The sequence below is a fragment of the Motacilla alba genome, chromosome 4 (genome assembly GCF_015832195.1).
Source record: "Motacilla alba alba isolate MOTALB_02 chromosome 4, Motacilla_alba_V1.0_pri, whole genome shotgun sequence".
Lineage (NCBI taxonomy): Eukaryota > Metazoa > Chordata > Aves > Passeriformes > Motacillidae > Motacilla > Motacilla alba.
The window spans coordinates 5,556,486-5,584,114 of NC_052019.1; the positions used below are offsets into that span (position 1 = coordinate 5,556,486).

Consider the following 27,629-nt stretch of genomic DNA (forward strand, 5'->3'; position numbering starts at 1 on the left):
AACCGTGAGCATCATCTGTTGGTGGAGCTGCACAACTGCAGGCAAGGATTTTTAAGTCAGGAAGGGAAAGAATGGCAATGATCTGATGAAAAGAGTTTTTGAATTAGCTATGGATCCATAACATGCCCTAGCTGATATTTAATAACCAAGGTGAATTTGTACCCTACTTCCATTTCATAGCTGTTCCATCCTTGAGCACTAAGCTATCAACATTTACTGGCATTCACACCAGTGCTACAATACCATCAGTGTAACACAGACAGACGCAGCACTCGTATTTCAGGCTGGTTGTGTGGGGGTTTGTCATTGTTGGGTTTGTTGGGTTTTTAATTACTTCACATAGATCCAAAGCACTAAGCAATTCCAGTCAAAAGAAAATATTCAAAGCAATTTCAGCAAGACTAGGAAGCCTACATGGAAAATAATATCCTCACCCGTTTATTGTTGATTTCACCACTTGGTAACGCGGCTGTTTGGAACTCAGTGTGAATACAACGTAAGTTTTGTGGAAAATCACACACCTGTATTTTTTCACACGTATCAAACACATCTGAAGTTTAAAATTTGTGTGCCTTGACTCGCTCCTCACTTTATAATGTCTCTGTAGGTTTGTCCATTGTCACTGATCCCACAAGAGTCCGACTCAGTCTCTCCAGTCAGGTGACAGACAAATTCAAAAGGTGTAGATTTCCCAAAGACGGTCTTCTCTGTAGTGCATTGTGCTAGTGCATTCAACCAGTGTGTCAGTGTTCAACCAGACAAGCTTGGGGTTGGTTGGTTGCTGTTTTTTTAACTACACAATACAGAAATATAATTTTACATGTAGCTTTGCATGCCTTATGGCTGCTTGCCCTACTATAGGACAGTGCAATAAATACAAATATATGCACACTAAAAAAGATTTAACTGCCGTGATCTACGTCTCCTTTATGAGTACAAATTTACCTAGTCAACAATATGACAAATTTAGCAGAGAAAGTGGCAATGGCAGTAATATTCTACTACAAAAACAAGGCTAGAAGCAAAGTGTTCTCAAGCTACAGAAAACTTGCTACCTCCTAATATATGATGTAGGGCCCACTTCTGCCAAGTGCAGAGTCGTGATCAGTAGATTGCATCAGAACATGCTTTTCCCCCCATTTAACAATGAATACTTCTACAATTTATTTGGTTTTGGTAACTGTTTATAAATAGCACACTATAATGACTATTAAACTATACAGCAACATGACATTTATAGCCTAATCCTGAATACAAAGTTCAAAGAACATGACTACAAAGGCCAGAGAGCAAATGTCATCAACTAAAAGCATTTCCACTTCAGAATTTATTGAATGTTCTCTTACACAAACGCTTCTCAATTGTGAAACCAGAGGAACAGGATTTCCTATTCCCTCTCTGCCCCAGTAGCAGTTTAGCCACACATCACCCTTACAAATTAGTGATGGATTTCAACAGGTAGCCCCTTGGGGCTATATATTTTATATACTTTATATATATGCACATTTACTTTGAATTCTATGTAAAAGTTGAAAAAATGTTTGAAAGAAAAACTCAGAATATATCACAGCATTTTCAGCGAAAAAAATACAAATTAGTTTTATAACGACTATTCAATTTATCAAACTTTTTTTTTCTGAAGTATTTACCTTTAATTATGTACACATTACAGGAAATAAAACTTTGTCCACAAACATTCTCTAAGATGACAGTTATCAATAAAATGATAGAATAATAGCAGGAAGAATATTAAACAAATGGGGGTGATCAATTTCTGCTTTTAAAAAGTAAAAAGTCACCTTATAATTAAGTACAAAAACCTGCATTGAATGACAACTGCTGGTGTAGTAACTTGATCAGGTATGGAGACCAAGAGTATAGTAGAGCCCTATGATAATAATATTTCTGTAGCATTTCCACTTGGTATGTATATACTAAATGTTGGCAAAGTTTCTGTAGCATTAGCTTATACAAACATAGGAGTCCTCAGTCTGCTGCATAAAAGGGAACAAGAGTGTTTTACTTCTCCTGAAATGCACCTGAAATCCAGAGTGTCACTTACAAACTGCATAATGTAACTTTTCTTCAGAAAAATATCTGTTTGGCATCTCCAGGGCTCTGTTCCATTGGACAATAGGGGCATTTTAATCTGGGGACAAAGACAACGTGTTAGAATTGGGGCAATGTGTGACAACAGAGCATTAAAGGTACTGAGTCTCCCCCCTGTAGCAGGAAACAACTGCACTCTTAAGCCATAACACTTTACTTGGCTCCATGAAAAGTCACCTTGAGCTGAGAGAGAACTTACCATGCTTCTCCTTCTAGTTACAGTCTCTCACCTTCCACCCACAAGCCCCTGAATTATTAGATTATATAAAGAGCAATTTCTCTGTAGTCATTATTTCTACTTGTGGATTTGCTTACTGCATTTTAGAATCACAGAATGGTTTGGGCTGGAAGGGATTTAAGGACCATCCCATTCCAACCCTGCTGCCATGGGCAGGGACACCTTCCACTAGACCAGGGTGCCTAGAGCCCCATCCAGCCTGGCCTTGCAGTAATTTTAAATCAGCTGGTACCTTTCACTGTGGCTTCCTCAATATCCAGTTCATTTTAGTGTCTGGTTCCCAAAATGCTGTGATTTTCCAACCCACTTAGATCAGCTCCTGCAGGCTCTGACTGAAGGGTCACCCTGGTCTCCCTGCTGAGGTCTCTCATACAATCCCACCCACTTACAGTACTTCTTCTTTTTGAAGAAATTGATTGTATTCTGAAGCATTGATCCATTCTGCCCCCCATCTCCTACGTTTGGGCATTTTACCTTCTCCCTCCACCCACCCCTCCAGAGTTAACAATATCAGAGCACTGCTGTCAGTAAAACTGATCAATGAAAGCACCAGGAATGAGTGATCAGGGACAGGAATGATGCAGCAGCAAGTTTACAGCTTAAAATGGCTAAAGCCACCCAAAGTCACCCACAAAGGCATCCCTTAAGGCTTTTCTAACAGGGCACAGAATGCAAACATCACTTGACATTTTCATTCATAGCCTCACTTATTTTCACACTGGATTTCCCAAAATGACTTAGAGCTCTAAATTAAGCTGACAGCCTCCACAGAAGCTGTATATATTCAATCCAAATAACCACTGTTCTTCCTCCAGAAAATCTGTAGAGATTTCTCTCTCCCATTTCCTGCTCCCCAAAAGCCTGAAGCACCCCACAGATATCTAAGGAGGAGTATTTCCACAGTTCTAATTCCCCTTCTCACTCAATTACTAAGCCATATTTCCCCTGGAGGTTTAATTTTATTTTTAAGAGATTTTTCATGCATTACTAACCTTGCTCCCAAGGAAAAACTGTGTGTGTAAAGCCTTCCAGTTGGAATTTAAGACAACACAATGGTGGCAACAATGTGAAAAATTACTTTGCTTGCTGCATTCCTTCATGCAAGCTCACTTTCAACAACATCAGAGGGTTTATAATGCTTTTCTCCAGGGCACCAACCCAGCTTATGCAGCTTTCAAGCCATTCTCCAAGATTAACAAGCTTCCACCAATCACATAATTATGGACTCAAATTTTCCCAAAACACAGGATTCTAGTTTTAAGATGTGTCCTTGTCTATATGTTGTTGGAAATAAAAGAATGGTACTTACTTGCTGCCATTAAACATTTTATTCAAAGCATCTCTGGATATAATATGACCACAGACTAATTTCATAGGTGGATTATTATCTGTTGTTTGCTGACGAAGAATGGGACAGGCAAATATTGAATGATACCAGCACTTTTTACCGAGGTCCACTTCAATCTGTGAAAGAAATTAACATAAAAATTCATCTCAGGAAATTACATTCCCAGATAAAATCCCTTTAGGTCGTGGCAGTTATTTAACGGATTTCACAATTCAGCTGTGAAAGCAACAAAATCCATTGTGTGGATGCCTGACAACTTCCCAGCCAAAATGACTTAATTGTAATCTTAAAATGGTGATTTATGTTGGGGATGGGGAGTAACAACAAAACAGCATATTCTGCCAAGGGACAAGTGTAAATTCTGTTGCAGATCTATGCCCTGGCAGGAAAACTGAGCTGGTAACCCATCAAGACTTTCTGGAAATCACTGGCTAGGAAATAAAAAGCAGTTTATAGATTTCATTTTAGGGGGAAATTAAAAAAGAGAAAAACCCTTGGATTGACTATATTCATGTTCTACAGCTTCTTGAAAGGCTCTGCCAACCCCTTGCTGTCATGTGAATAATGAAGTCTATCACAATCACTAATTTTCAGTACCAACACAGAGATACTTGGGCATCACAGCTCTTGCCATGAGTACAAAATTATTTCAAAAAGGAACGTGTAACAGAGAAGAACAGGTCCGTGGCTTCAGTAATTAACTGAGAACTGCAAAAATCACACCGGAGCTCACCTGGCTCTGAGCAGTCCTCTGTTCAAAGGTTTAACCTTCAACAAAACCCGACAATGTGACCTTTTCATGCTACTTAATCTGTCTTTGTACAAGGAAAATAAGGTTTCCCACCCCCATACTGCATTAGCAGAAGACACTAGAGACCCTTCAGTTTAGAAAATGCAAGGAGACACATGTGTATTATTAACTGATTTGCATCAGACAGGAATCTTTTTCCAAATGCTCCTTAGCTATTCATTCCTGGCTGGACAGCAAGGCAGGAATCTGTCACACTCAGAGGTTACACTCTCAGCATTACAGAAAACACAGCTGGGAGAAAACTCAGCACTCCTCCTTACTCTATAAATGAATCTCTTCCAGCTGCAGTGGAAGAGGCTAACTCAGTTCATGCCCAGTTTGCACTAAATAAGTTTCCTTTCCAAATCAGGAGCAGGTCACTGGAGAGCTGCACACGCTCGGCAAGAGCTATAAAGGGAAACTGGGGTTTCATAACAAGTGAACTTCATTTCAACTGATCTAAACGAGATGTGCTGGAAGCACAATGCACTGGATCCCAGCTCCTGTGTCCCCAGATGCAGCACTAATTCTTTCATCTCCTGTCTGCCTGATAAAGAGCCGGTGCAAAGCAAGCCCTGGACTGAGCTCAAGCCCAGCTAAGGGAAGTGAGTGTGTCTCTGTGGGATCCATTTTCTTTCTAGTTATACAGAAACATCTCTGGGTAAGTCGAAGGTGAGAGCATCAGTTTCTTTAAGGTCATTTATCAAAGACCCTTCCAATGTGAAAGGGGATAACAAGTGAAAGGGAGGGCAACAAAAAAAACTGAGAGGTACAAACCTGATGGACAAAAATAATGGAGATAATAACAAGAAACAACCTTGAGAGGTCATCAAGAAACTGCAACCAAACCTGGACTTTGCAACAGATACAAATCTAAACCTGAGGGTCTCTGAGGAGAGGGGGTCAGCAGAACTACACAAACTATAGGAGGAAAATGCAGGGGAAGAAGACTGAGGAGGAACAGCTGGAAAAGGGTGTCAAAGGGCTAGGAGGGCCATGCTGTAACTGAGGATCCATGAGCACGTGTCTGCCTGTGAGTCTGGAGCTTGTGCTTTCACTGGTGAATGGCAATCATTGCCAGCCAAGGAAGAGGAAGGGATCTTGGCTGTCTGTACTTATGTTTCAGGTGAGTCCTGTGTGGGAGCTGCTGAGGGCAGTGTTGTGTCTGGGGCAGCCTGTGTGGCTGGCTGGGTCAGTGTCTGGGTGTCTGGGGGGGTCTGTGAGCCCCAGGCCCTGTGCAGCAGAGAGCCCCAAGCCCCAGAGCTGCTGGAGGTGGTGGCCATGTAAAACATCCTGTAACATGCAGCACAAGAGAAACCTGAAAACAGCATTTGCCCTTAGAAATCTGCCCCAGGGGCAGCTCAGCCCTCACTCACCGGGAGTTCATCCTTCTGGTTCCAAACCCCTGTGCACTGCCTCTGCTCAATTACTGCCTTGATGTTGATTAGAGCCGGTAATGCTACACAACCTGCTGAAAAACTGCAGAAAAAGGACATGTTAATATGAGGTGTATGCTAGGAAACCAACACTTTTCACATTTCTATTTCAAAGGTTAACTGGGAGACAAGGTTTTTGTAATTTTTTCATTTACATCTTGTTATATCTGGAGGGAGCTTAGAAGTACAGACAAGCAAGAGTTTTGGAGCAGGTTAACAGTTATTAATGTATTTTAGGCTGGGCCCTCAGGTACTATATTCTGCACAGAAAACAACAGTTAATCCCTCCTCTAAGATTCATAATGAATTGATTTCTTCTACCACCTACTTTGATTTTGAGCTGTACAGGAGGAAGACATCACATTAGTTTATACAGGAGGCTGCTCTCAGCTATGGTGGAAAACGTGCAGCCTAAGAGTTTCCATGTAACCCACATGTTCACACAACCCATAATCCTTTAATTATATATAATTATCATGTAAAGAAACGTGTCTTTCCACCTTCACCTTAAACCAAGAAAAGAAATGTAGAAAAAGCAGGTAGGTAAGGAAAGGGAGGAAACCAGGGCCTGTAACAAGAACAGCAGTATAAAACTGCCCAAAGTCTGTGTCCCAAACAGCTCAGCTTCCTCTGGGATTTACCCACTACCAGAAATTAGCACATTATTTGGAAATATTTCAGTATTTTACAAAAGAAAGTATGACAGAGTTTTCCATGAGTTAACAGATGAGTTGATGGATTTAAGTCTAATGACAGTACTGGAAATCACCAGCAACAGAAACAGGATTTGACCTTGCTATCAGCCTGCTCTGTTTGGCAGATTATTTTACTATTTGTGCAAGTTTTATTGTCTACATAAGTCATGCCTTTACCTAAAACCTGTGGATCTCTTGCCTGAGCTAAATATATATATATATATATAAATAAATTATATCTCTCACCTCCAATTGGCCATTTTAACCCTTACACTTTGCTTTTTTGTTAATTCAGCCCTGTGTTAACCCTGTGAGAAGTCTAACAAATAGTATTTGTGTGAAAACATCTCTGATGAGCCCTTTCAGAATACAAAAACTCAGGTGAATAGTAAATTGAAATTCTTGTAGTCCTTCAAGACCCCAAACCACAACCTCCATAACACAGGAGTTTTTTTGCTGTCTCCACACAATAACTCAGACCAGGAGGCCTGTACAGGATTAGATAAACACTGGAGAAGCCAATCAGCATTGAGAAAGTGCCCACTACTCATGTTCAATAAAGCAAAATATTTTACAGCAGGGATTTCACTTCAAGCCTGTTTAAAGGGTCTGCAGCACTACAAGGTCACACCAGTTGAAACATTCTTGTTTATGACAAGAGCATCAACAGCACCTACACAGTAAATACATTTCAGCACAATCAATGCCACACCAGGAGCAGAGCAAACATCCCACCCCTCCAAACATCAGCAACAGGGATTTTCCACATCACTGAAAATCTCTTGGCCATTTGCTCTGAAAACTGCATTGCAGCATCAGTGCATGAGCAATGAAAATCTAAAGGACTGCTGGTTATTTGAATGAAACGAGAGGAAGATGAAAAAATAAACATTTAAACTCTAAATACCTATAAAGCACTCAAACTGAAACTTGAAAGTTTATTGTAGAAAAACAGTTAGTCTGAAGTGCTCCCTTTGTTGTTTCTGTTATATCTTGTGACTGAGGTACAAACAGGAAAAGCAGAAGGCTTAACAATGTGAGAGCTCTAAACCAAGCACAGAAGTCTAACAATAGTGAATGGAAACAGTAAAAAGAAAAAATAAAGCCAAAACAAACAAACAAACAAAAAAAAAAGACAAGCAGTGAAGTTTCTGCTAAGCACCAAATCCAGCCTAGAAAGATATATATAATTTATTTTCTGTATAACATTTTCAATGAAAATGAGAACATCAGGGGAGTGTACTGGAGCAATTGACATGCAAAGGCTAAATAGCAGCTGATCTGTTTTATCTTCAAAGAAGCTAGAAGGAGATTAGGTTGGGTTTTCTTCATATTTCCAACAGCCTCCTACAGATTTGCATTTTGTCAGATTAGCTACTGAGTTTAAGTGCCTCTTTCTTCTTTGCAAAAGAGGCCCAGCAGACAATTTAGAAATTTTAGCAGCTGAAACCACAACATAACTGTTAAGCATTCTTTTAAGAAGATGACTAGTAATGTACAGGGAAAAAAAATTATCAAATGCTGATGGAATCACGGCCCCATTTTCAGGGTTATTTTTCAGTTGAACAGCAGGGACAGCTGTCACACATTTGTTGTGGGAATAACTGGCTGATTGCCATCCTCATCTTCAGCAGTTATGTCTGAACTATGGAAGATAAATTCCATCCAGGCACGCTTCCTCTTGAGCTGCAGTGATGCAGGGTGAAGTCCAGCAGAAAGAAACCTCTGGTTTTTAATCTTTGCAGATTTTGTTTGTAATTGTAACTATACCCTGCATGTAAGGCAAGCTAATTAGAAGTAATTTCTTTTATCCTCAACAAGAAACAGGAACCAAACCACAAAGTACCTGGTCTCAAAAGCAAGAGCAAAGCAGCCTACCTAACACTGAGAGGGGATTCCACAGAGAGGCCCAGCAGAGCACAGGCATCCCTTGTGAAGATGTCACAGATGTCAGCCCACTGGTTGGCATCCAGGAGGTGAACGTACGGGGAGTTCTCGATGCCTTGCCGCAGGTACACCAGGCTGCCCATCAGAACCTGGATATCTGGGAGGGACCAGGAACAGCAGAGTTTGTACAACAAACAAGAGATTGTGTCTCCAGCTGGAGCTTTCACATGGAAAACAGGCAGATACACACAAACAATTACAGCCCTGACAGCCAGGAGAGCTCTACTCCTGCTACTTTTTGGCTGGGGAGTTGCCAGGGTGTGCTGCCTGGGAATTTGCTTCTAGCAGGTTCACTTTTTTTGTAAGCTTTCTGACACACACAGTACCCTAACAAAATAGGCTTTGTTGGATTCAGCTTGAGATGGTTCATTTAACTCACATGCTCTCCATTTTTCAAAAGTTTAATTTCTCTTTGTATTACCCCACGCAGCAGAAAATAGCAGATGACTATTCCAAGAACATTCCTCTGCATTTTTAGCACTTTACTTTGGCAGCAGGCCTATAGATGTAATCTACATTTCATTTAAAGAGTCAAAAACCTTAAATTTAAGCAAACGTGCAATCATTCAATATTCTTTTTGAGCCCTCTTAAAAAAGAAGAAAGAAGATAATTCTAATTGTAAGGATTAGGGTTATACATGATAAATCCAAAAAAGAAGAAGCCTTTAACAAACTGAAAATAGTGGAATAAAACATATTTGGAATATACGTTTTACTCCAAGGTGCCATATCCCAGTGCTTTAAATCCCCTTAATGTGACCAAAAATGTACCTTTCTGATGATTTAGGGCGAAGGGCTGGAAGTTTTTCGCATACTGAAGTGCTTCTCTTTGATTTGCTGTTCCACCCATCAATAAACTGATGAAATATAACCTGTGCAGTTTAAATTCCAACGAGCTGTTCTGTGCCATGAGCATCTCTCTGTTGGATACCGCCCACCTGGAAGAAGTGAGGAGGTACAATGGGACGTGACACGAGAGTAATTAATGTCAGCCCACACCACATGAAATCAGTGCAATTAGCTATTATCCACCATCTATTTCAAGGGAAGTGTGACTGTTCCCTGAACTTCTGAGAGCCTCTACAGAGCAATGAAAAATGAAAAAACCTCAGAAAATGGCAAGGCCCTTTACAAGTAATGGAGCTACACAGGGTGCACAAAACGTGGACGGTGTTAATTCTGGTGCTGCTGTAGAGGTTAAGCACTGCAAAATTCAACGTTCACTGGTTGAAAGACAGGACTAAATTAGGCACAATATAAGGCAGAAATAGCTCAAGTCTATTGTATTTCAATTAATAGCACTCTGAATCTTAACAATTACTGACAGTTCCTCAGCTGCACGTCAAGAAGTTTGACCAAGAACGTTTTCCAACGTCCTCATACACCAAACATGTTGTCCAAGCCACTGTGTTTGTGTGTGTGCATCTGTTGCCCTGGAGAGGGGAACTGCATCTATGGGACCTCAAAGACAGACATTATCAAGATCTCACAGTGGGGGAAGGAAAATCAGTTTAAATGTTATACTTTACCCTGCTTAAACTTTGCTTTCTGTGTTATTTTCCTACATGGACGATAAAAATATTTCTCATTTTTCTGTGTCTCTTTCACCATGACAACTCTTAATATCTGGCTCCTAAATAACATGGAAGAATTCTTAAACATACAGAGAGTAAAATGAACTGAAATTTTCAAAGCATTTTATACAAGTTTTTTTATTATTATTTAGAATTTATCCATGCCTTTCTTGTTTTTTTGGCACTGGTTTTTTTTTTCTTTGATTCCATTTAGTCAGGCCTAAATCAATCCAATCTTTTTCTTAAGAACCTCAAGTTTCAATGTCCTCCAGTACATCTGTTTCTCATTAGTGTTAATTAGTTCAACTATTTTCACTGTGGGGGCCCTATTAAGCAAAAAGCTTTTCACTTTTTAGCAAGGAAGTGAGGAAGTCTGCGTTCCTTAAAAAAACCAGGGTATGTGAGGCTTCTTTTCAATCAATACTAAAATGAGAAAATTAAGCATTCTTACTGTATTGGGAAGGCTTTCAAAGCAAGTCAGCCTTCTGCATTAGGATGTAGCATTAATGAGCAGTATCCACTTTCAATTTGTTGTGGTGGAAGTATCAGGAGTCTGACTTCACTGGCAAGGCTTTGTAAAGACACAGTAACCTTTCAGTAGGAAACAGTGAAAAATGGAGTCTTTGAACTAAAAACAAGCTCTACTGTCCCCAATTTCAGGCAGTTTCAGATTTTCCTGAATCTCCACCAGGAAGGAATGAAGAGCACACTCACTAACCATGGGTGCTGAGTGGGTTTTGGGGTGGTTTCATGAGTTGGGGGGGTATAATTGTATTTTTATGATCAGTGTGCTCAGTGTGATCAGCAGTTTAATCAGGATATTATGGCAAAAAAGTACAATCCCAGCTACAAAAACAAGAGCCTGAGGTTAACAACCATAGACTAATTAGCAGATGAAGGACAAAGAACTATCATAAATAAACACTAAGACTAGTCCACAGTGCCATCAATGAGATATTAATCTTTATTGCATCAAAAGAGCCTCCATCCTCTCCCTGCCAATATGTGCACCCACATGACAGAGTACTTCATCTTGCTGAGGTCAAGTCTATTTTTCCAAATTAGCTTTTAGGCAGGCTTTCCATTTTTAGGTCTTTGAGTGGCAGCACAAATTTGTATCAGAAGAAGCCAACCACAGAGGCAAGGCCTGAGGTGCTGGGTCTGGGACATGCTGATCCTATTTCCAACAGCAAAACTAAAAACCAGCAAGGGAGGTTTAAAACACTCAACCCACATATTCTTTACAACTGCCCAAAATTATTAGTAATCACATCACCTGTCTTCCTACCTCTTCTCAAAATGACACTCAGTGTTTCCACTTCTGAGACTCAAATCCATCTGAATTTTTTTGAAGTTTACACTGTACTTTGCCAGGATACCATGGGTACACAGGACTCCCTTCAGCTCCCACACAGGATTTAGATGTTAAAAGGAATTTAACAAAACCTACTAAAGATTAAATTAAGTTTAAATCACACCCCAAGGACCCAGCAAATACCAGGACCTGTGAAACTTGCTGTTTACAGGCAGAAGAGAGCATCTCTTTTCCAAATTACAGCCAAATCTTTGAACCCCCAAGTCATTTCCACCAGGACCTCACACAGAGGCCCAACCTGGGCTCTGAAGGGCCAGAATACACCCTGAAAAATAACTGGATTTCTTTTCCCAGCACCAAACTACAGTGAAAAAAGTCACTAAAGGTAATGGGATCTTGCAGGCATATAGAGATTACACAGCTCAGAGTGCAAGGCCAGACTAGGCCTCTACAAAAGTCAACTTCCACACCCCACAAGAGAAAACAAAAAAGTTATGGCCAGTCACATTCTATTTAAATCTGAAAGGTCGTATTTTTAAGTGTTGAAATTTGTATTAGAAAGAAAACCTGGATAACAAATACAGTTAGGGTCCTTTTTTTGAGACACAAATACTAATTTCCTTCACCTCAGCAGGGCTCAGAAAGTCTTTTTGAAAAGTCATTAATCTGACAATTCCCTTCCCACGGCAGTGACCAGGAGCCACCTGTGTTTGTTTTGTTTCCAGCACTGAGTGAAGCTGAGCACAAGCAGAGAGTGCTGGCAGAGCCAGAGAAACTGGTTGGCTTTTAATCCCAGCTTTTCACAATTTTGCATGGATAAAACCTGCTGTACTCCACTTCCTGGTTCAGGAGACTGTAATTAATCATCCTTGTGTGACTTTGCTTCAACACCACTGTCAGCAGCCTGACCCTGCAATGGGCCAGTCTGGGGCTGCTCCACGCTGAAGCTTTATTCACTGGGGCCAATTTTAGCCCAAGGAGCACAGTGCCACTTTCTTTCTCTGTCATATGGAGGCCATTCACACAGCAGTGGTTTCTATCCCTCCTCCTGAACATTTGTGTCTGCCAGGAAACAAAAGGGAAATACCTTCACAAGCATCAGCAGTTCTGAGGGCAGTTAATGCATTGGTTACCTCTGTCGGAATCCAGGACATCCCTCTGGGTGCCCTGGATGGCCAGAGCCGCTGGCAGGGGGCTCTGAGACCCTGGCATGCAGCCAAAGACACACGTGGGGTTTTGATCTTAGCCCGTGGAACAAATTACCAACTCTGTATGAAGAATTACAAGCCACACACACAAGTTTAGGTATTGTAGTAGAAGTAGTCACGGAGTGCAAGGAAGGATTTTTGAGTGCTGTACAGGGGGGCTTTAAGCCTTGTACACAGGGGTCCAAGTTTTGTACGTGGGGGTCAGGAGTTCTAAGATGGAGGGATTTGGGTGTGCCCTGTCCTCCTTCTTTCTCCTTCCTAGCCTCCATGTCTTTGGTGATGTTGGCACTCACAGATTGGTCTAGAGTAGAAAGTCACCATTCAATATAGATGATAGGCATTGGGGAAAAAGTATAAACATGTAACACGTAATGTGTGATATAAAAGATGGCACCAGCCCCCTGGGAGGGCAGTGAGTGCCTTTGTCTGACCTGCTGAACGGGCCACAGCAGTTCAGGGAGAAGAATCTTTTAGATAACCAACAATAAACAACCTTGAGACCAGACAACAGAAGACTACTGAGTCTTTCTTCGAAGGCACGGGTTGGAGGAGAGACTTTTCCATCTTTCGGGGTCACCCCAATCTGGGGCTGGAAACCCCACAACCTCCTCAGCCAGAGAGCTCAAACCACGACATTTTGTCACATGTTGGTCATGCTCCCCAAGAGCCACGGTTTTTACATCAGCAGCACCACTACAAATAAGGCCCCTCCGTGCCCAGCAGCAGCCAAGAGAGACAGACAGCTTTTGCACTGTCCAGTTCAAACAGAACAAACATTATACACAGAAATAAGATGGGGAGGGGTAGACCAACACAGAAACTGTGCTGACAATACACCCCACTGTCTGCCCATTCAGCTGGAAAATAAAAATTCCTTTGAGGGACAACCATGCCTTCTCCTTTGTTTGAAAAATATTTAACACATTGCAGAAACTACATGATACAACTCAGTAGCAATGAGAAAGGCCTAAAGCACTGCAAACTGGAGCTGAAATGAATTTAGAGATTTCAAGGGAACAGTCATAACAGCAAGTTACTGTTCCTCAGGGATTATCCTTCACAGCTCTGCTATTATTTGAACTACAAGATATATGTGGTGTAGCTGACAGTAAATCTTGTTTCAGTTGTAGTATCGGTGTTGCTTTCCTTCAATTAGCCAATTCAACAGCAATAAACCACCCCAGCTTTCCACCTGGGTAACAAGATTCAAAGACCAACTATTTAGGTCAAACTTTGCATGACCCAGAGGCATCACCCAGGATTTGGTCACTGAACACCACGGTTTGAATATCAGAGTGTCCTTGCACTTAGTTTGGATGCCAGTAAATGCTCAATTGACACACCTATTTTGGTTCATGTAAAAGGGAAAAGAAAATGTTGTTAATATAAAAATGTACTTAACTGAATAATGCAAAAAAATTCTATCTCAAGTATATGATCTATGCTCTGGAATGAAAGACAAATTTTGAATTTGTTTTGGTTTCACTGTTTTTATTTTTAAAAGATCACTTTAAAGTTGGTTAGGTTGTTTTGTTTGGTTGGTTGTTTTTTGTGTTTTGATTTTTTTTCTTACTTTTGAGAAAAATAAAAAAAAAAAAACCCAAAACAGGATGAGGGGGTTTTAGGGGTTTCTTATTGTTTTTTCAGGAGGAATCTCATTAACAAGTGCCACTGTCAGCCCCAGGCTCTTCCCACCCTTCCCTTGGTCCCTTGTCTGCAAAGGGAGGGTGACTGAAGGACAAGTGAGAACTTTGATCCAAGTCAAGTTCTGCTCACCCCAAAAGCTTCATGGTACCCAACACCTTTAATAAGTTCTGGTATCCTTCACAATGAGACCTCTTAAAATAAGGCTCACTAAGGATCCATCAGAAGGTCAAGCACCATTACTGGCCAACAACTTTTCCTCCAAGTGATGTTTCTTCCTCAAAGCAGAACCACAAGTGATTAAAGTGAGCCCTTCATCTAAGAAAGAGATCCATAGTTAATCACTTCCCATGGGGAGTGACACAGAGGGGATGAAAAAGGAAATATCCACTAACTACCCCTCTCAAAGGACAAGCAGGGACACATATACTAAAGAGAGTATTGGAAGTGAAAAAGCTAAAGAACTGTTAAAAGCATTCTTTAAAAAAGGTGAGGAAAAGAAATAAGTGGACTCACTCTAGTGCAGGTCTCAAAACTCTAACTTTTAATGCTTCCAATATTCGATTTAACTCCACAAATGGTTCTTTTTGACTTTGATCTATTGATAGACCAGATTCCTGAAAAGAAAAAAAAAAAAAGGGCACTTTTTAATTAAAGCATGAAAACCAATGAGTTATCTGACAGTTAAAATATTCATCTGAAACATTCAAATGAGGAAGCCAAGACAAAGCTTCATTTTCCTCAGTGGATAACCTTCAACATCCACACTTGTTACCTGACAAAGCTCCTCAGCTACATCCAGCATTCCCTGCCTGAAGAAGTGCTCCACCATCACCTCATTGAGGATCCTCTGGCTGTCAGCCTGCCAGCACCCATCTATCCCCACGCTGCTGATGTCCGAGTCAAAATTCTGAAACACACAAATTAACAGTTAATAGGCTTGAACAAATCACCCCACATCATTTCTCTTTAATCATGCAAGACACCTGTGTCTCCACCCTGATGCCTTCTGCCTATTACTCATTTGGCCCTCAATTATCTCCAAAGTGAAATAACTACATGTCAGCTTCCTTCATTACCTCCTGTGTAGGAAGAAGAAGAAATCTTTTAGCTTGCTCCTTTCAAGTCTGAATGTTATTCACTACAAGGAATAACACAAAGAAATTACAAGTTTAGCTGGAAAGTTAGAAATCTAGTTAGCTAATAAAGAGGTTTCCAGTCCATGATGGATTTCTGAAGGAAGTATCTGCAGAAATGGCTCTTTCCATATATGAAAACTGAAAATGTTTAGAGAACACAAAATCACCTACATTAGAATCAAGACAGAGTCATCAATGCATCTCTGTCAGTACAGCACACCAAATTGCAAGTAATGCTCTAACTTAAGGATTTTTTACATATCTGGGGACTAAACAATGCTGAAAAAGCAAAAAAGTCACTTCTCCCCATCCAAACAACGAAATTCAAATCTCTGATGACCTCAGCATCCCAACAACAGGATGAGCTTTGAAGATGCAGTAGGTATTTTTTAGAACTAACCCAGATGATCCCAGTGCCACGCAGTTTTAGGCCAGGGGCCTACGGACATATTCCAGGAATAACTAAAGAGATTGTCACGCTGACTCCTCGGTAACACTTGGCACTGCTTGGCACTTTGCCTCTTGGCAGCAGGAGAGCAACATTTATTCTAATCCAAGATACAGACCAGGATTTTTAACTGCTAACATGTTTTATGATCAGGGCAAGCAGGTTAATTTTAATAAAAATCATCACCCACTCCTTAAAACGAGCCTCTTGCAAAATAAAGAGTCTAGAAGCCAGTGCATTGCTTGCTGCCTGCTCTGATGACTACAGCTCTCCAAGAAGGAACTTCAGAGGAGCTGTGGTTCTGTGAGGATCCACAGCCCTGCACAACACGGGAACACCAGCCTCACACAAACACAGGCTTCTGTCACAGCAGGCAGGGCAGATAACACCCAGCTGGTACCAGCTATCTCCCCATGCACAGCTCAACTTCACACTACACCTTCCTGTTACTCACCACTTAGTAATTTCCTTCATCAGCACCTCTAAGTTCCCTTTGATGCTGCTCTGTGTCATCATGAAAAAGGGACAGCCTTTTCATCCCTGCCCACACAGCTCCAAAGCCACTGCTTCCTTCAGGGCTCTCAGCAAACTCTCAGTAAAACATTACCCTTAGTGTGGCAAACTGACTTTTCTACCTTTCTGAGGTGGTGGAGCAAGGTGAGCATTTAAATTATTGCCATTGATTCATGTCACACATTTAATAACATTTTCACTTGGGTGTCTTAATCTGTAAGCTCCTTGTCATGCTGTTCACCTCTAAGCTGTATCTTGAAAAACTTAAGCATCTTGAAGACTAAGTAATAATGTTCTTATTTGTGCCAACCATTTGAATCCTTAAAGGTTCACCACCATTGCTGACTCTGCTCTCTGTGTCCAACCACCACCAGGAGGTAACACAAATCCACTAACAAAGCACTGAAGGATATGGGGTAAGATTCAGGATGCACAAGCTTGCATTTGTTACTTAGATTCCAGGGTGTAGATCATCTTTAATCTAAAAATAATTGACTATAAGTTATTCTTCATGCAATTCCAAGTCCTAGCAATGATACAAGCCCCTAAGCAGAAACTGTACAGTTCTGGACAGTTACCAGCCAGTGAAGCTGCACCTATGCCTCAAAAATTATCACATCATTCTCACTGCTTGGGGGCAGAGATGGTGAAACTAATTAGCTCAGTGCTCTCACAAAATGCTCATTTTCTTTTGAAACAGCAAACCTTCCAGCCCTTACAAAACCCCACCATTAGATCTTTTCAAGTCACATAAAAGAAGTTATTAAGTTCCATCATTCAACCTGAGGACCTCAGTCACTCTCTGACCAACCCAGTCTTGATCAGGTTCTCATTCCAATAATCTTTTTTTAGTTTGTTTTAAACGATTCCGAGGTCTGTATTAAATGTGGGATTCTACAGCTCTGCTTCCTCTGGGTCCCGAGGAGCTTCAGGAACTGACTGCACAGATTACAGTGAGTGACTGCCACATGTCAGAGAAAATTATCACTTGCCTTTGGCTTATATATTTCACAACTGTCACACATGAAGGATCTGCTGGTGACTACAACCCTCAGTTTTGTTTTGTAAATGCTAACAGTATGCTAACTGACAGCACGTGGGGTTTAATAAGATTTCAATAGTTATAAGCATTTCTGCAAGTTAAAAACTCTAGGAAGCTTAAAACCCGAAAACCACAAAATAACCTATGTGTCAGTTAGTATTCCTGAGGACCACATCTTTTTTAAAAGCTTAATTTGCAAGCCTGGGGGGAAAATGTACAGTATTATGTGCTAAATACATGAATGACACAATCTACAGCACATTATCAATAACTGCTAGAACGTGATGACTTCAAGATGCTCACAAATACAAGATGGACCTTTTCAACCAACATACAACTCTCCATGTTATTCACAACAGGATATGAAGAAGGATGATGATTAAGGACAGTTTTCTTCTTCAGTTACTCACTTGAGATTACTTTGTGCATTCCTCCCTTCTGAATTCTTACCCAAAATACAAATAAAACATTTGTTTATCTTCTCTGTTCAATCTGTTTACGCATAAAAGAAAGTTCAACTTGCAAAGACTCTGTATTTAGGTAGCCCCATTCTTCACATCAACACAATTAAATGATGTTCAGTAAAGGTTTTTATTGTGTTCATATACAAGTTTTTACATGAAACGAACACTAACTTAGGCAAAAGGCTGCTTTCCCAAAACAAAGTCTGGATTAAAATGTTGGCCTTACAACAGATATAAAATTCAGGGGGAAAATGGAAGGACCTACCTTTTAGTCCACTTACTTTCCTAAATGAAGGCATTTAACCACTACTCAGATTGCTCCTAGAGGGAGAACATTTACCAGCCTATCAAACATGCTTTGAAATGAATTCAAATCATTCCAAAGAGTGACTGATTTACAGGGACACTGATGAATGAGCTACCTGATAACAACTTGCTGAACAACAGTGACATGCTGAGCTCTGGAAGCAGAGCAATTGCCAGTACAATACAGAAAAAAATGGATGCAAACATTTCCTTTCAAAGGAGAAAATGCTCTTTGGAAGACAGGGTAGCCTTTTGTGGATCAGAAGCATGCAATCCGCATAGGACTGCCATGAAGAGAGGTTCAGCTTATTAGATAAACTTATCAAACAACACACAAAGCTCTGGCATTTCAGATTTTAATGTATTTGATGACAAATTTGAACTTCATTTTTCTCTAAGGGTTTCTGTTCTCAGTGAACTCTGCAGGCAGACAAGTCTAGGGCCCAGCCAAGAGACTAAACTTTTTCTTTAGGTATAACCCTGCCCCAATATGGGGAAAAAAAGAAATTTAACCTGAAATTGCCACTGGCAGATAATAGTGCCAATGGTAGCGAGCTCTTTCACAATCCAAGCTTGCTAAATAGGAAGTCTATTGATTCTGCATGCAACAGCAGCTACCACTTGGCTGTGTCACACAAAATGAGTACCAGTATTAGCACATTTCCCAATCTTGAACCAGGCCGTTTATCTGTGCCTGAGCACGCAGGGTTAGTAAGACCATAAGCAGTGTTTTGGAGATGTTAATCTGACTGTAAAATAAGTGAGGACTTACATGTGACAGAAACAGAACTCCAGTCTCAGGAATCAAGGCAAGGGCTGTGCTTCCTTAAATTGTAATGACTGTTTTACTTTGGAAGCAGCAGGATTTTGACCAGAATGTGTTGAGAATCAATTCACTGCATCAATTACACTTAATTACTTCTACTGGTAAAAGCTTAAGTACATTATGGCGAAAGGATGAGGGAGGGCAATTCCAGTTTGGGACTCTGGTGCCAACAAAGACTTTGCTGGCAGGTTCCAAGTGTATTTTCCAGCAGCACAGAAAAATTGCATTAGGTACATATGGAAGATTTGCTTCAAATGTTACAGTTCAGGGAAATGCTGAATTTCACCTGGATTTAACCATTACACATATTCATCTGACAAAAAGGCCTAGACTTTGGGGTATATTTTAAAGTAGGCCCTTTAAGATACTACAGTTGGGGAAAATTAAGCCAAAAAATTCCACCAGGGACATATTTAAGGAGACAATCCTAAACTGTACTCTGAACTTCACAGAACAACATCCTTTGTTACAAGCAGAACTGGGGACTTGTGCAGCTCCCACTACTTTTAATTTTTAATGCAAACACCACAGACAATAAGTGAGATTGAAAATCCAGAGGAACAAGCACACTGCACACAGCCAGCTGAGCTCATTTTTGAAGACCTCACTGAAAAAAGCTGAAACTCAACAAGAATAGAGCAGATTAATGAGATCCTTTCTACTATTTTACCAAGCAACATATTTGAAATTTTTTTAAAATGTTTTTATTTACATCTATTATTTTTCAAATAAATACACTACATAAACTTAAAGCAGCAGGACAGAACACTGGAAAAACTATTCCCATGACAACTGAAGCAGTAATTTGGAGATTAGACTCAGGCCTAAGCTTCATTATGCTTGTAAGCATCTTCTTTGGCTTACAAGAAATACCATCACCAATTTCCACTGAACACTTACACCCTCTCCACACAACCTGGGGCTGTTCTACCTCAGAGGATTTAAATGAAGAAAGTATGGCTAAACCTGGAAGTGTATTTGTACACAGTCCACTTGCTAAAGCAGAATTGGAAAGTTTAAAAACTTAGGACAAGATTACATAGATTTATTTCAGGCTTCAAGCTGGTAATCAGGATGGAATTTTACTCTAGTTAATTGGTTTAGATGGAGCAGCAAGGATTTGAGACAGATGCATCCTTAAGCTTTGGATAACAGTGACGTGTGGATTAAAGCCATTAGTACAAAGTTTGAACTCTCCACGATGGTCAGTCAGATATAAACAAAAAATATAAGTTTCATGGATATTCTGCCTAATAATGCAGCATTGTATTATATTATATTTATCTCATTATTGTTACATGATGCTTTAGCAGATTATCATTACTACCAAAGCTTAAATGAGATTCCCAAAGGATAAATCAGGTGCTGTGTACTGAACAAATGTTTAGACCTTGTCAGAGCCACATTCTGATGTGAAGCTATCACAAAATGTCCATAACAGCAAGTATCAGACTCCCTGCACACAGAACTACTTTTATACAAGAGAACAGAGGGAGAAAAGCATGGCCTGAAAGTATACTATACATGTAGCACCATTTCAGTATAATTTCAAAGAACTGTTAATATTTACCTACAAAAACAGGTACAATAATCCTATCACAGCTGTTGTTGAACCTGCAATTCAGATGTCTCACATGTAAAGCACCAAAAATAAGCTGCCCTATCTTATATTTAGACACAGAGACTGTGAGATGCTGAATATCCTCTATTGCTCATTAAGAGCACTGCTATAAAATAAAGCTCCCAAAACCAGTAACATTCCTGTAAGAGGTACAAAATGCCCTTCTTAAAGAATTCTCTGGTCTTACAGGATCACAGAATGTTTTAGATTGGACCTTAAAGATATCTTGCTCAACTCCCTGCCACGTGCAGGGTCTTCCCATTGGACCAGATTGCTCAAAGTTGCCTTGAACACTTCCAGGGATGGGGCAGCCACTTACACAGCAAAATGGTACTTTAGAGTTACCTGCTGGTGACAATTCGCTAGAAATATATATACACACATACATAAAAACTAACAATATTTCTTACTGAGACACACATTGAAAAAAACATTTTGCTAAACTGATAAAACACAATATATTTCTACATGCTGTAGTTTGCATAGGGTATGTTCTATAAGAAATCAGGGGATTTGAGCTGTCCCAGAAGGAAGAAGAGGCTGTCTGCAGCGAGTTCTGAAAGCAAGTACTGTGCTGCTCACTGGCTTGCCTTTGCTTCTGCAGCTGACAGAATATTTAGTTCAGATTAATTGCAGCAAAAATCCAAATTTTGTGCTATAATGTGATAATGCAGTCAAAACACAAACCAAATACCTTATCAATGGCTTTTCCAACTCGGGATACACTGCTGTGAATGTCTTTGTGGTCCGAGGCCAGTTTTTGGACTGTGTCTTTTATTCTCTTACAACACTGGGTCATAACAAGTGAAATCGTCCCCGACAAGTCCCCATCTTGATCTAGACAAAACAGAGGAAAATTACCAACTTTGTACAGACAAATGCTAATATTAAATCTCTTAATATGCAACAACATCAACAGACAAAAAGTGGTATTAAAGAAATGCAATCTAGAGAGTATCTGCAAAGCAAGATCAGCTTAACTGAAGGCAGAGGCAGAGGAATTCACCTGTATGAAAATTCTCCTGTGGAATTAGGAATCCAGTTGGGTGCACAATAACATTGAACAAGTGCAACAGTTTAAAAATTTAATGTAAAGGTCTCATGTGTCTCAGTCACAGCAGATGAATAAACATCTCAAAGTAACATTCAGTTCACAAATCTCTAAGGACATAACAGAAGGATACCAAAGCTACAGCAGCATCAGTTTTCTTTTAGACAGCCCCTAAAGGTAAATGAGAACATCATGTTTAACTTCAACAGGGTGCAAGCAAAATGAGGGTGCAAGCAAATGTGGATTAATGATAGCCCAATTAATTCTTGCCTCACAAACCACTGCTATTGGACTCTGTGTTTGAGCTGTATGAAACTTCTGCTCCCTGACTGGTGGCAGTAGCTCTGAACAGTCTCCAATTCCCCTCAATGGATGAGAAGCAGTCCATGGAGGACCTGCAGACCTTGTTATGAGATTTATTCTCTAGAAACTGTGACATTTCTTAGCTGATGTCCAACAGGTTCACTGCTGTATGACCCACTCTGTGAAGAATATAATAAACAGGACAGGATTATAGGCCCCTGACCACATCACAGCTCACACCCTTTGTGCCTTGACTCAAACATCACTGAGAAGCTTGAGTCAGAAAAAAAATTACATTTTTTGGTGCTTTACTTCAGTTCTTTCTTCCTGCTTTTGATTAAAAAATACAAGAAAAAATATCCCTTCCAGTCTTACTTCTGAAGGTCTCTCTCAAAGTTGAAGATTTTTTTCTTTAGGGACACAGCAGCCTTCCACTGCATGGGAAGGCTAATTGAAGTGGAAGAGGAGCTTAGAAATGTCTCCCTAATATTCCAGACCCAAAGCCTTCATGTGAAAAAACAAAATCACCAAAATATCTCTTTAGAAGAAGGATTTTATGGAAAACGCGTTTGCTTTTTAAGTTTGTTCCTTTTTGATTTCATAGTTTAACACATCTTTGCTTTCAGCAGCGAGTTAAGAGCCCAGTTTCTGGAGAGAGCAAAGAGAATCCAGAAAAAAACTGCAATCATAGGGAGTAGATGATTTCACAGCCATTTTTCTAGGCCCCTTCCTTCTTGCACCCTCCGAAAGCTGCTGCTGACACTGCCACACACTGAGCCACCCCCCTGTGACCAGCAACAGCTCCTGCCCAGCCCCACAAGCCCCAGCTGGGAAAGTTTCCACAGCATTTTCCCAACAGCCACGCGGGTTCTAAGAACAAAAATAACCTTTACCACGCTTTTTTCTCCCTCCAGTCCCATGAAGCCAAGGATCATCTCCCGGGCAAAAGGCTAATGGGGCTCTGTAGTTTTTTCTAGGGGATGAGTGAGGAGTAACAGGGCTGAAACAGTCACTTCAGTGATTCTGCACATCCCAAATTAAAACTGAAAATTCCACTCAACTATTCCAAAAAGCTAATCTCCCACAATTATTTCAGGAATAATCACTATTTCTTAGTCGCTCTTTAATTTTTATGACAAACACTTAAAATAACATGAAGGATCTTTAACTGTCTCATGAATTTTGCCATGGCAAAATGACCAGCCAGAGATTATGCAACAAGCAAAATGGAAATAGTCATTCCCCAACAAACAGAAAGGCTAAAATGCACTTTCTGAAAGCCATTAAGCTAAAACCCAAACAACCCACATGGGTGCCTGCTTTTACCCCAAGCAAAGAATGAATTATTGGTCCCTGACATTGTAGCAGAAACCCAACTCCAGCAAAGCAATGAAAATGTCTACAGAGGAAAAGCCATCAGAGCTGTAGGTTTCCCCTCTGCACCCCTCTGTATCAGCTCCAATCAAACTATGAGCTACTTGCACTAAATCAGCAGGAGAAAGCCTGCAGCCATCCCTCCTGGTAATTCAGGACAGAAAGACAGCTTCTGTGATGTGCATGCACAGTCAAATTAAAAAAAAATTAAATATATTGGCCCACAAACACCGAGCACAGAGCAGAGCGCAATGCCAAGTTTACTCAGCCAGACACGCTTATACCATCCAAGAATATGCAATCCCTGGCTGCTCCAGGAAGACAGATTTATTAAGAGAGCAGAGAAGAAAAACAAATTTGTCTTCCCATTCACAGGCCTGAGCATAGAGCTGGTCTGCCTTTAGGCTTTAACGTGGAATCAGCTCAAGACATTTTAATACACTGTGCGAGGGGGAGAAGGAAACCAGTTTAGAGGTTAAGGCAATTTCTAAGTTTCTCCACCCACTTCCTTTTTGATCCGGTGCCTATTTAAGGTCTTTTCATACATCTTTGCTCTCAGATCCTGTCCTAACCTCTTCTTCAGCAGTGAGGGCTTTCATTTCTCTTTCTTTTTTCCTTTGAAATTACATCCAGGAGCCTATTTCTGCAGTTCATAGCCCTGAATTAGACTTTCACATTAAGATGTCTGGCTGCTTTCAATTCCATCCATTTTCAAAAATCCTCAAGACAGCATGTAAAAGCTGAAAATACCTGTTCTTTTCAGGAAGTTACAAATAACATGTTCAAGAAAAAAGAAAATAGTAAGAATTTTGACCCCTATGAATCCAGCTCACCCTCAGATGCCAAAATTGTAGTCCCTGGATGTCTGAGGGTGCATTAACAATGTACTGGCTTCATTCTAGAGTACTTACTAAAAGAAAGCCCAATTTGGGATGTGCTCTCTGGGACAGCATCACTTGGTAAGTGCTGACATTATTCACTGAACAGTGCCAAATCCAAGCTTGGATGGAAAACCCAACGAGGACCCTGAAGGAATCACACACTGGAACCTTCTAAATTCATTACAAAGAGAGTGAAAGCTCTGGAGCTGCAACGGGAACGTCACAGCCAAACCTTTACAGCCCAACGAAGACCAACGCAAGAGTGAGGGTCACACACAGCTCTCCAGCAAGGTCAGCACCTCGGTTTGTGAAGACACATATTTTAATGACTGTCCTCAATGCCCAAGCCCAGGCTGTTCCAAACAGCACAAGTAACAGTTACTGAAACGCAGTTCAAAACAATGCCAAAAGGACCAGGCTTTATTTCACCCCAAATAAACACCTCACAATCAGAATTCTCTGTTTGCTCTCTGTAGAAACTTCTGGGTGCACACAGAGCAGCTCCAGCACACTGGTGCTTGTGTTCCTGGAATTATCCACACTCCCGAGTGAGCTCCACACCTGTATTTGCACAGGACCACGGCAAACACGTTCTCCCCCGACAAAACAATAACAGAAGCAGAGCAGCAGCACAGTTGCTCTCAAGTTTGGTCTCAGGAGCTTGCAAGTTCCTATTTTTAATCCCTGAGCCATCACTCACTTCCTGCACGGCCTTGGGTAAATCACTTCAGCTGCTCCTCCACTCCCTCCCACTCCAACAAACAGGGCACTACCTCCATCTCCGCGATTTCGCAAGCTTCAAACGCCCCGTGTTTACAGCTCTGCCGAGCGCCCAGCATCAGCTGGGACACGGACACAAGGCTTGTTTACCTCCTGCCGAACCACCGCCAAAGCCAGCCACAGCAAAGGAACACAACTCAGGGACACAGGAAAAGAGAGACAAAAACAGCAAAGAACCGGGGGCGGGGAGTGGAGGGGGGAAGCAAAGAGGCCGGCTCTGCCGTATTTCCTCTGGATTTCCCCCGGGATGGCCGACCTGTTTGTAACCCGACATAAACCAGGGTCACGCCAGAGCTGCTGACCAGGAACAAACAAACCTCTCCAGCAGCACACACGGGGCGGGGGAGGCCCGAGATTGACCAGAGAATCATGGAATAATATGCTGAGTTGGAAGGGACCCACCAGGACCATCGAGTCCGGCTCCTGGCCCTGCACAGGACAACCCCAACAATCCCACCATGGGGCTGAGAGCATTGTCCCAATACTCCCTGAGCTCTGCCAGGCTGGTGACCACTGCCCTGGGCAGCCTGTGCAGTGCCCAGCCACCCTCAGGGTGAAAAACCTTTTTGTGACATCCAACCTGAGCCTCCCCTGCTCCCACCTTCAAATGCTCCCTGTCAACAACGCCCCGAAGCTCCGGGGGAACACCCCCGGCACAGAGCCCTCGGGGACGGGGGTCCCTGGAGCAGGGGCTCTCCTTAGGGGGGCTCCCAGCCCACAGAGCCCGAAGTTTTCAGGGGTGTCCGGCCCACAGCGCCCCAGATTTCGGGCTTCCCCTCCCCGGAGGGAAGAGCGGGGCCGCGTCCCCTCGGCAGAGGGGGGCGCGGGGGGGGGGGTCTCCACGTACTCTCGGTCTGCAGGATCTCCCTGCGCAGCCCTCCCGCGTACTGGATCAGCTCCTCCAGGCTGCGCTCGCAGAGCTGCCCGTATCCCGAGAACTTCTGCAGCACCTTCTCCAGCTCCCGCTCCACCGTCACGCACTGGTCCATCGCGCCCGGGCCGCGCTGCTCCTGCTCCTCCTCCTCCTCGTCCTGCTCGTCCTGCTGCCCCGCGGCCGGGCCCCCCGCGCCGCCCGGGCCCGCCGCCAGCCCCGGCCCTCGGGCGGCCCCGGCCCCGCTCCCGCGCGGCACCGTCGCTCCGGGCCGCCGCACTTCCGCGCAGGCAGCGCCGCGGGCACGCGGGGACCTCGCGGCGCTCCGCACAGGCAGCGCCGCGGACGCCTCAGCGAGGGACCTCGGCGCAGTGCGGGGCGGAGCGGTGATTTTCGGTCAGGCGGCGCGGCGGGCAGCCCGGGCGCGCCGCCGGCGGGGGTGGGCGGGCCGTCCCTTCCGGTGTCCCGGTGGGATCAGGAAGCGCTTCCCGGTCAGGTGGCGCGTAGGAGTCAGCCTAGGGAACGGGGAGCCTGTTGCGGGTCAGGCAGGGAGATGGGCAGCTCAGCGCGGGGGCCTGAGGGGCGCTGTTGCCATGGCGACGCCGAGGCCTGAGGGGCTCCGGGCCCGGGAGGCCTCGGGGGCCGGGACGGCTCCTCTGGATCCTGATCCCTCGGGATCCTGGCCCCTTGGGATACTCGTCTCTCGGGATCCTGGCCTCTCCGGATCCTGATCCCTCGGGATCCTGGCCCCTCCGGATCCTGGCCCCTCGGGATACTGGTCTCTCGGGATCCTGGCCTCTCCGGATCCTGATCCCTCGGGATCCTGGTCTCTCGGGATCCTGGCCCCTCCGGATCCTAGCCCCTCGGGATACTGGTCTCTCGGGATCCTAGCCCATCGGGATCTTGGTCCCTCTGGATCCTGCCCTCTCGGGATCCTGGCCCCTCCGGATCCTGCCCTCTCGGGATTCTGCCCTCTCGGGATCCTGGCCCCTTGGGATCCTGGCCTCTCAGGCCGGGGAGCGGTTCAGGGCCGTGGGGTGGGTGTGGTGTCACCACTGCGTGACCCCCCGGATGGTACAAAGGGTTCTCTCCCAGCCAGCTTGCAGGGAGTGCATCTCGCAGCTGCCCCAAACATCGCCCAAGTAACGCTGAGCAGCGCCAGGGCTGAGTTAAGGAGCCCTGCAAGGTGGAAAGGAAGCATTTAAGCTGTCGTTGAGTTGTTAATTCGTCGGTAAACTCTCTGCTGGGTGCTGTGTTGGCCGACAGGCTGAAGTGCATTGGACTGGCAGTGGCTTATAAAAATGTGCTCAAAGAGATGCCTCAGGTCGAATTGCACTTGGTTAACAGCAGCTCCAGGCAAATTTAGAGGAGATCACCAAGCTGATGAGAGAGATGAAGCACTTCTTCTGTGGGGAAAGGCTGAGAAAATTGGGATTGTTCAGCCTGGAAGAGAGAAAGCTTTGAGTGACCCAACTGTGACCTTCCTTACCTGAAGGGAACCTACAGAAAAGATGGGGCAAGACTTGACAAGGGCATGTAATGACAAGGACAAGGGGGAATGGCTACAAAGAGAGAGGTTTAGGTTGGATATTAGGAGAAAAATTCTTTACTGTGGGGGTGGGGAGGCCCTAGCACAGGCTGCCCAGGGAAGCTGTGGATGCCCCATCCCTGGAAGTGTTTGAGGCCAGGCTGGATAGGGCTCTGAG

General features: G+C 42.8%; 1 protein-coding gene across 3 annotated transcripts; it reads right to left on the reverse strand.

Annotated features, from left to right (window-relative positions):
• Positions 1 to 411: 411 nt before the first annotated feature.
• Positions 412 to 26,251, reverse strand: RMND5A (required for meiotic nuclear division 5 homolog A). Of its 3 annotated transcripts, none has more exons than XM_038135626.1 (9): positions 25,143 to 25,471; positions 21,358 to 21,500; positions 15,080 to 15,214; positions 14,821 to 14,921; positions 9,335 to 9,501; positions 8,495 to 8,660; positions 5,862 to 5,964; positions 3,657 to 3,811; positions 412 to 2,149 (listed from the first exon to the last, which is right to left on the reverse strand). In XM_038135626.1, the coding sequence occupies exons 1-9, from the start codon at positions 25,324 to 25,326 to the stop codon at positions 2,086 to 2,088; spliced, it is 1,218 nt and encodes a 405-aa protein (XP_037991554.1). In that variant the 5' UTR covers positions 25,327 to 25,471; the 3' UTR covers positions 412 to 2,085. The 3 variants fall into 3 exon arrangements, with proteins under 3 accessions (XP_037991554.1, XP_037991556.1, XP_037991555.1); XM_038135628.1 differs by lacking the exon at positions 25,143 to 25,471 and adding an exon at positions 21,670 to 21,885; XM_038135627.1 differs by lacking the exon at positions 25,143 to 25,471 and adding an exon at positions 25,900 to 26,251 and having other exon boundaries at positions 1,297 to 2,149.
• Between the last annotated feature and the right edge of the window lie 1,378 nt (positions 26,252 to 27,629).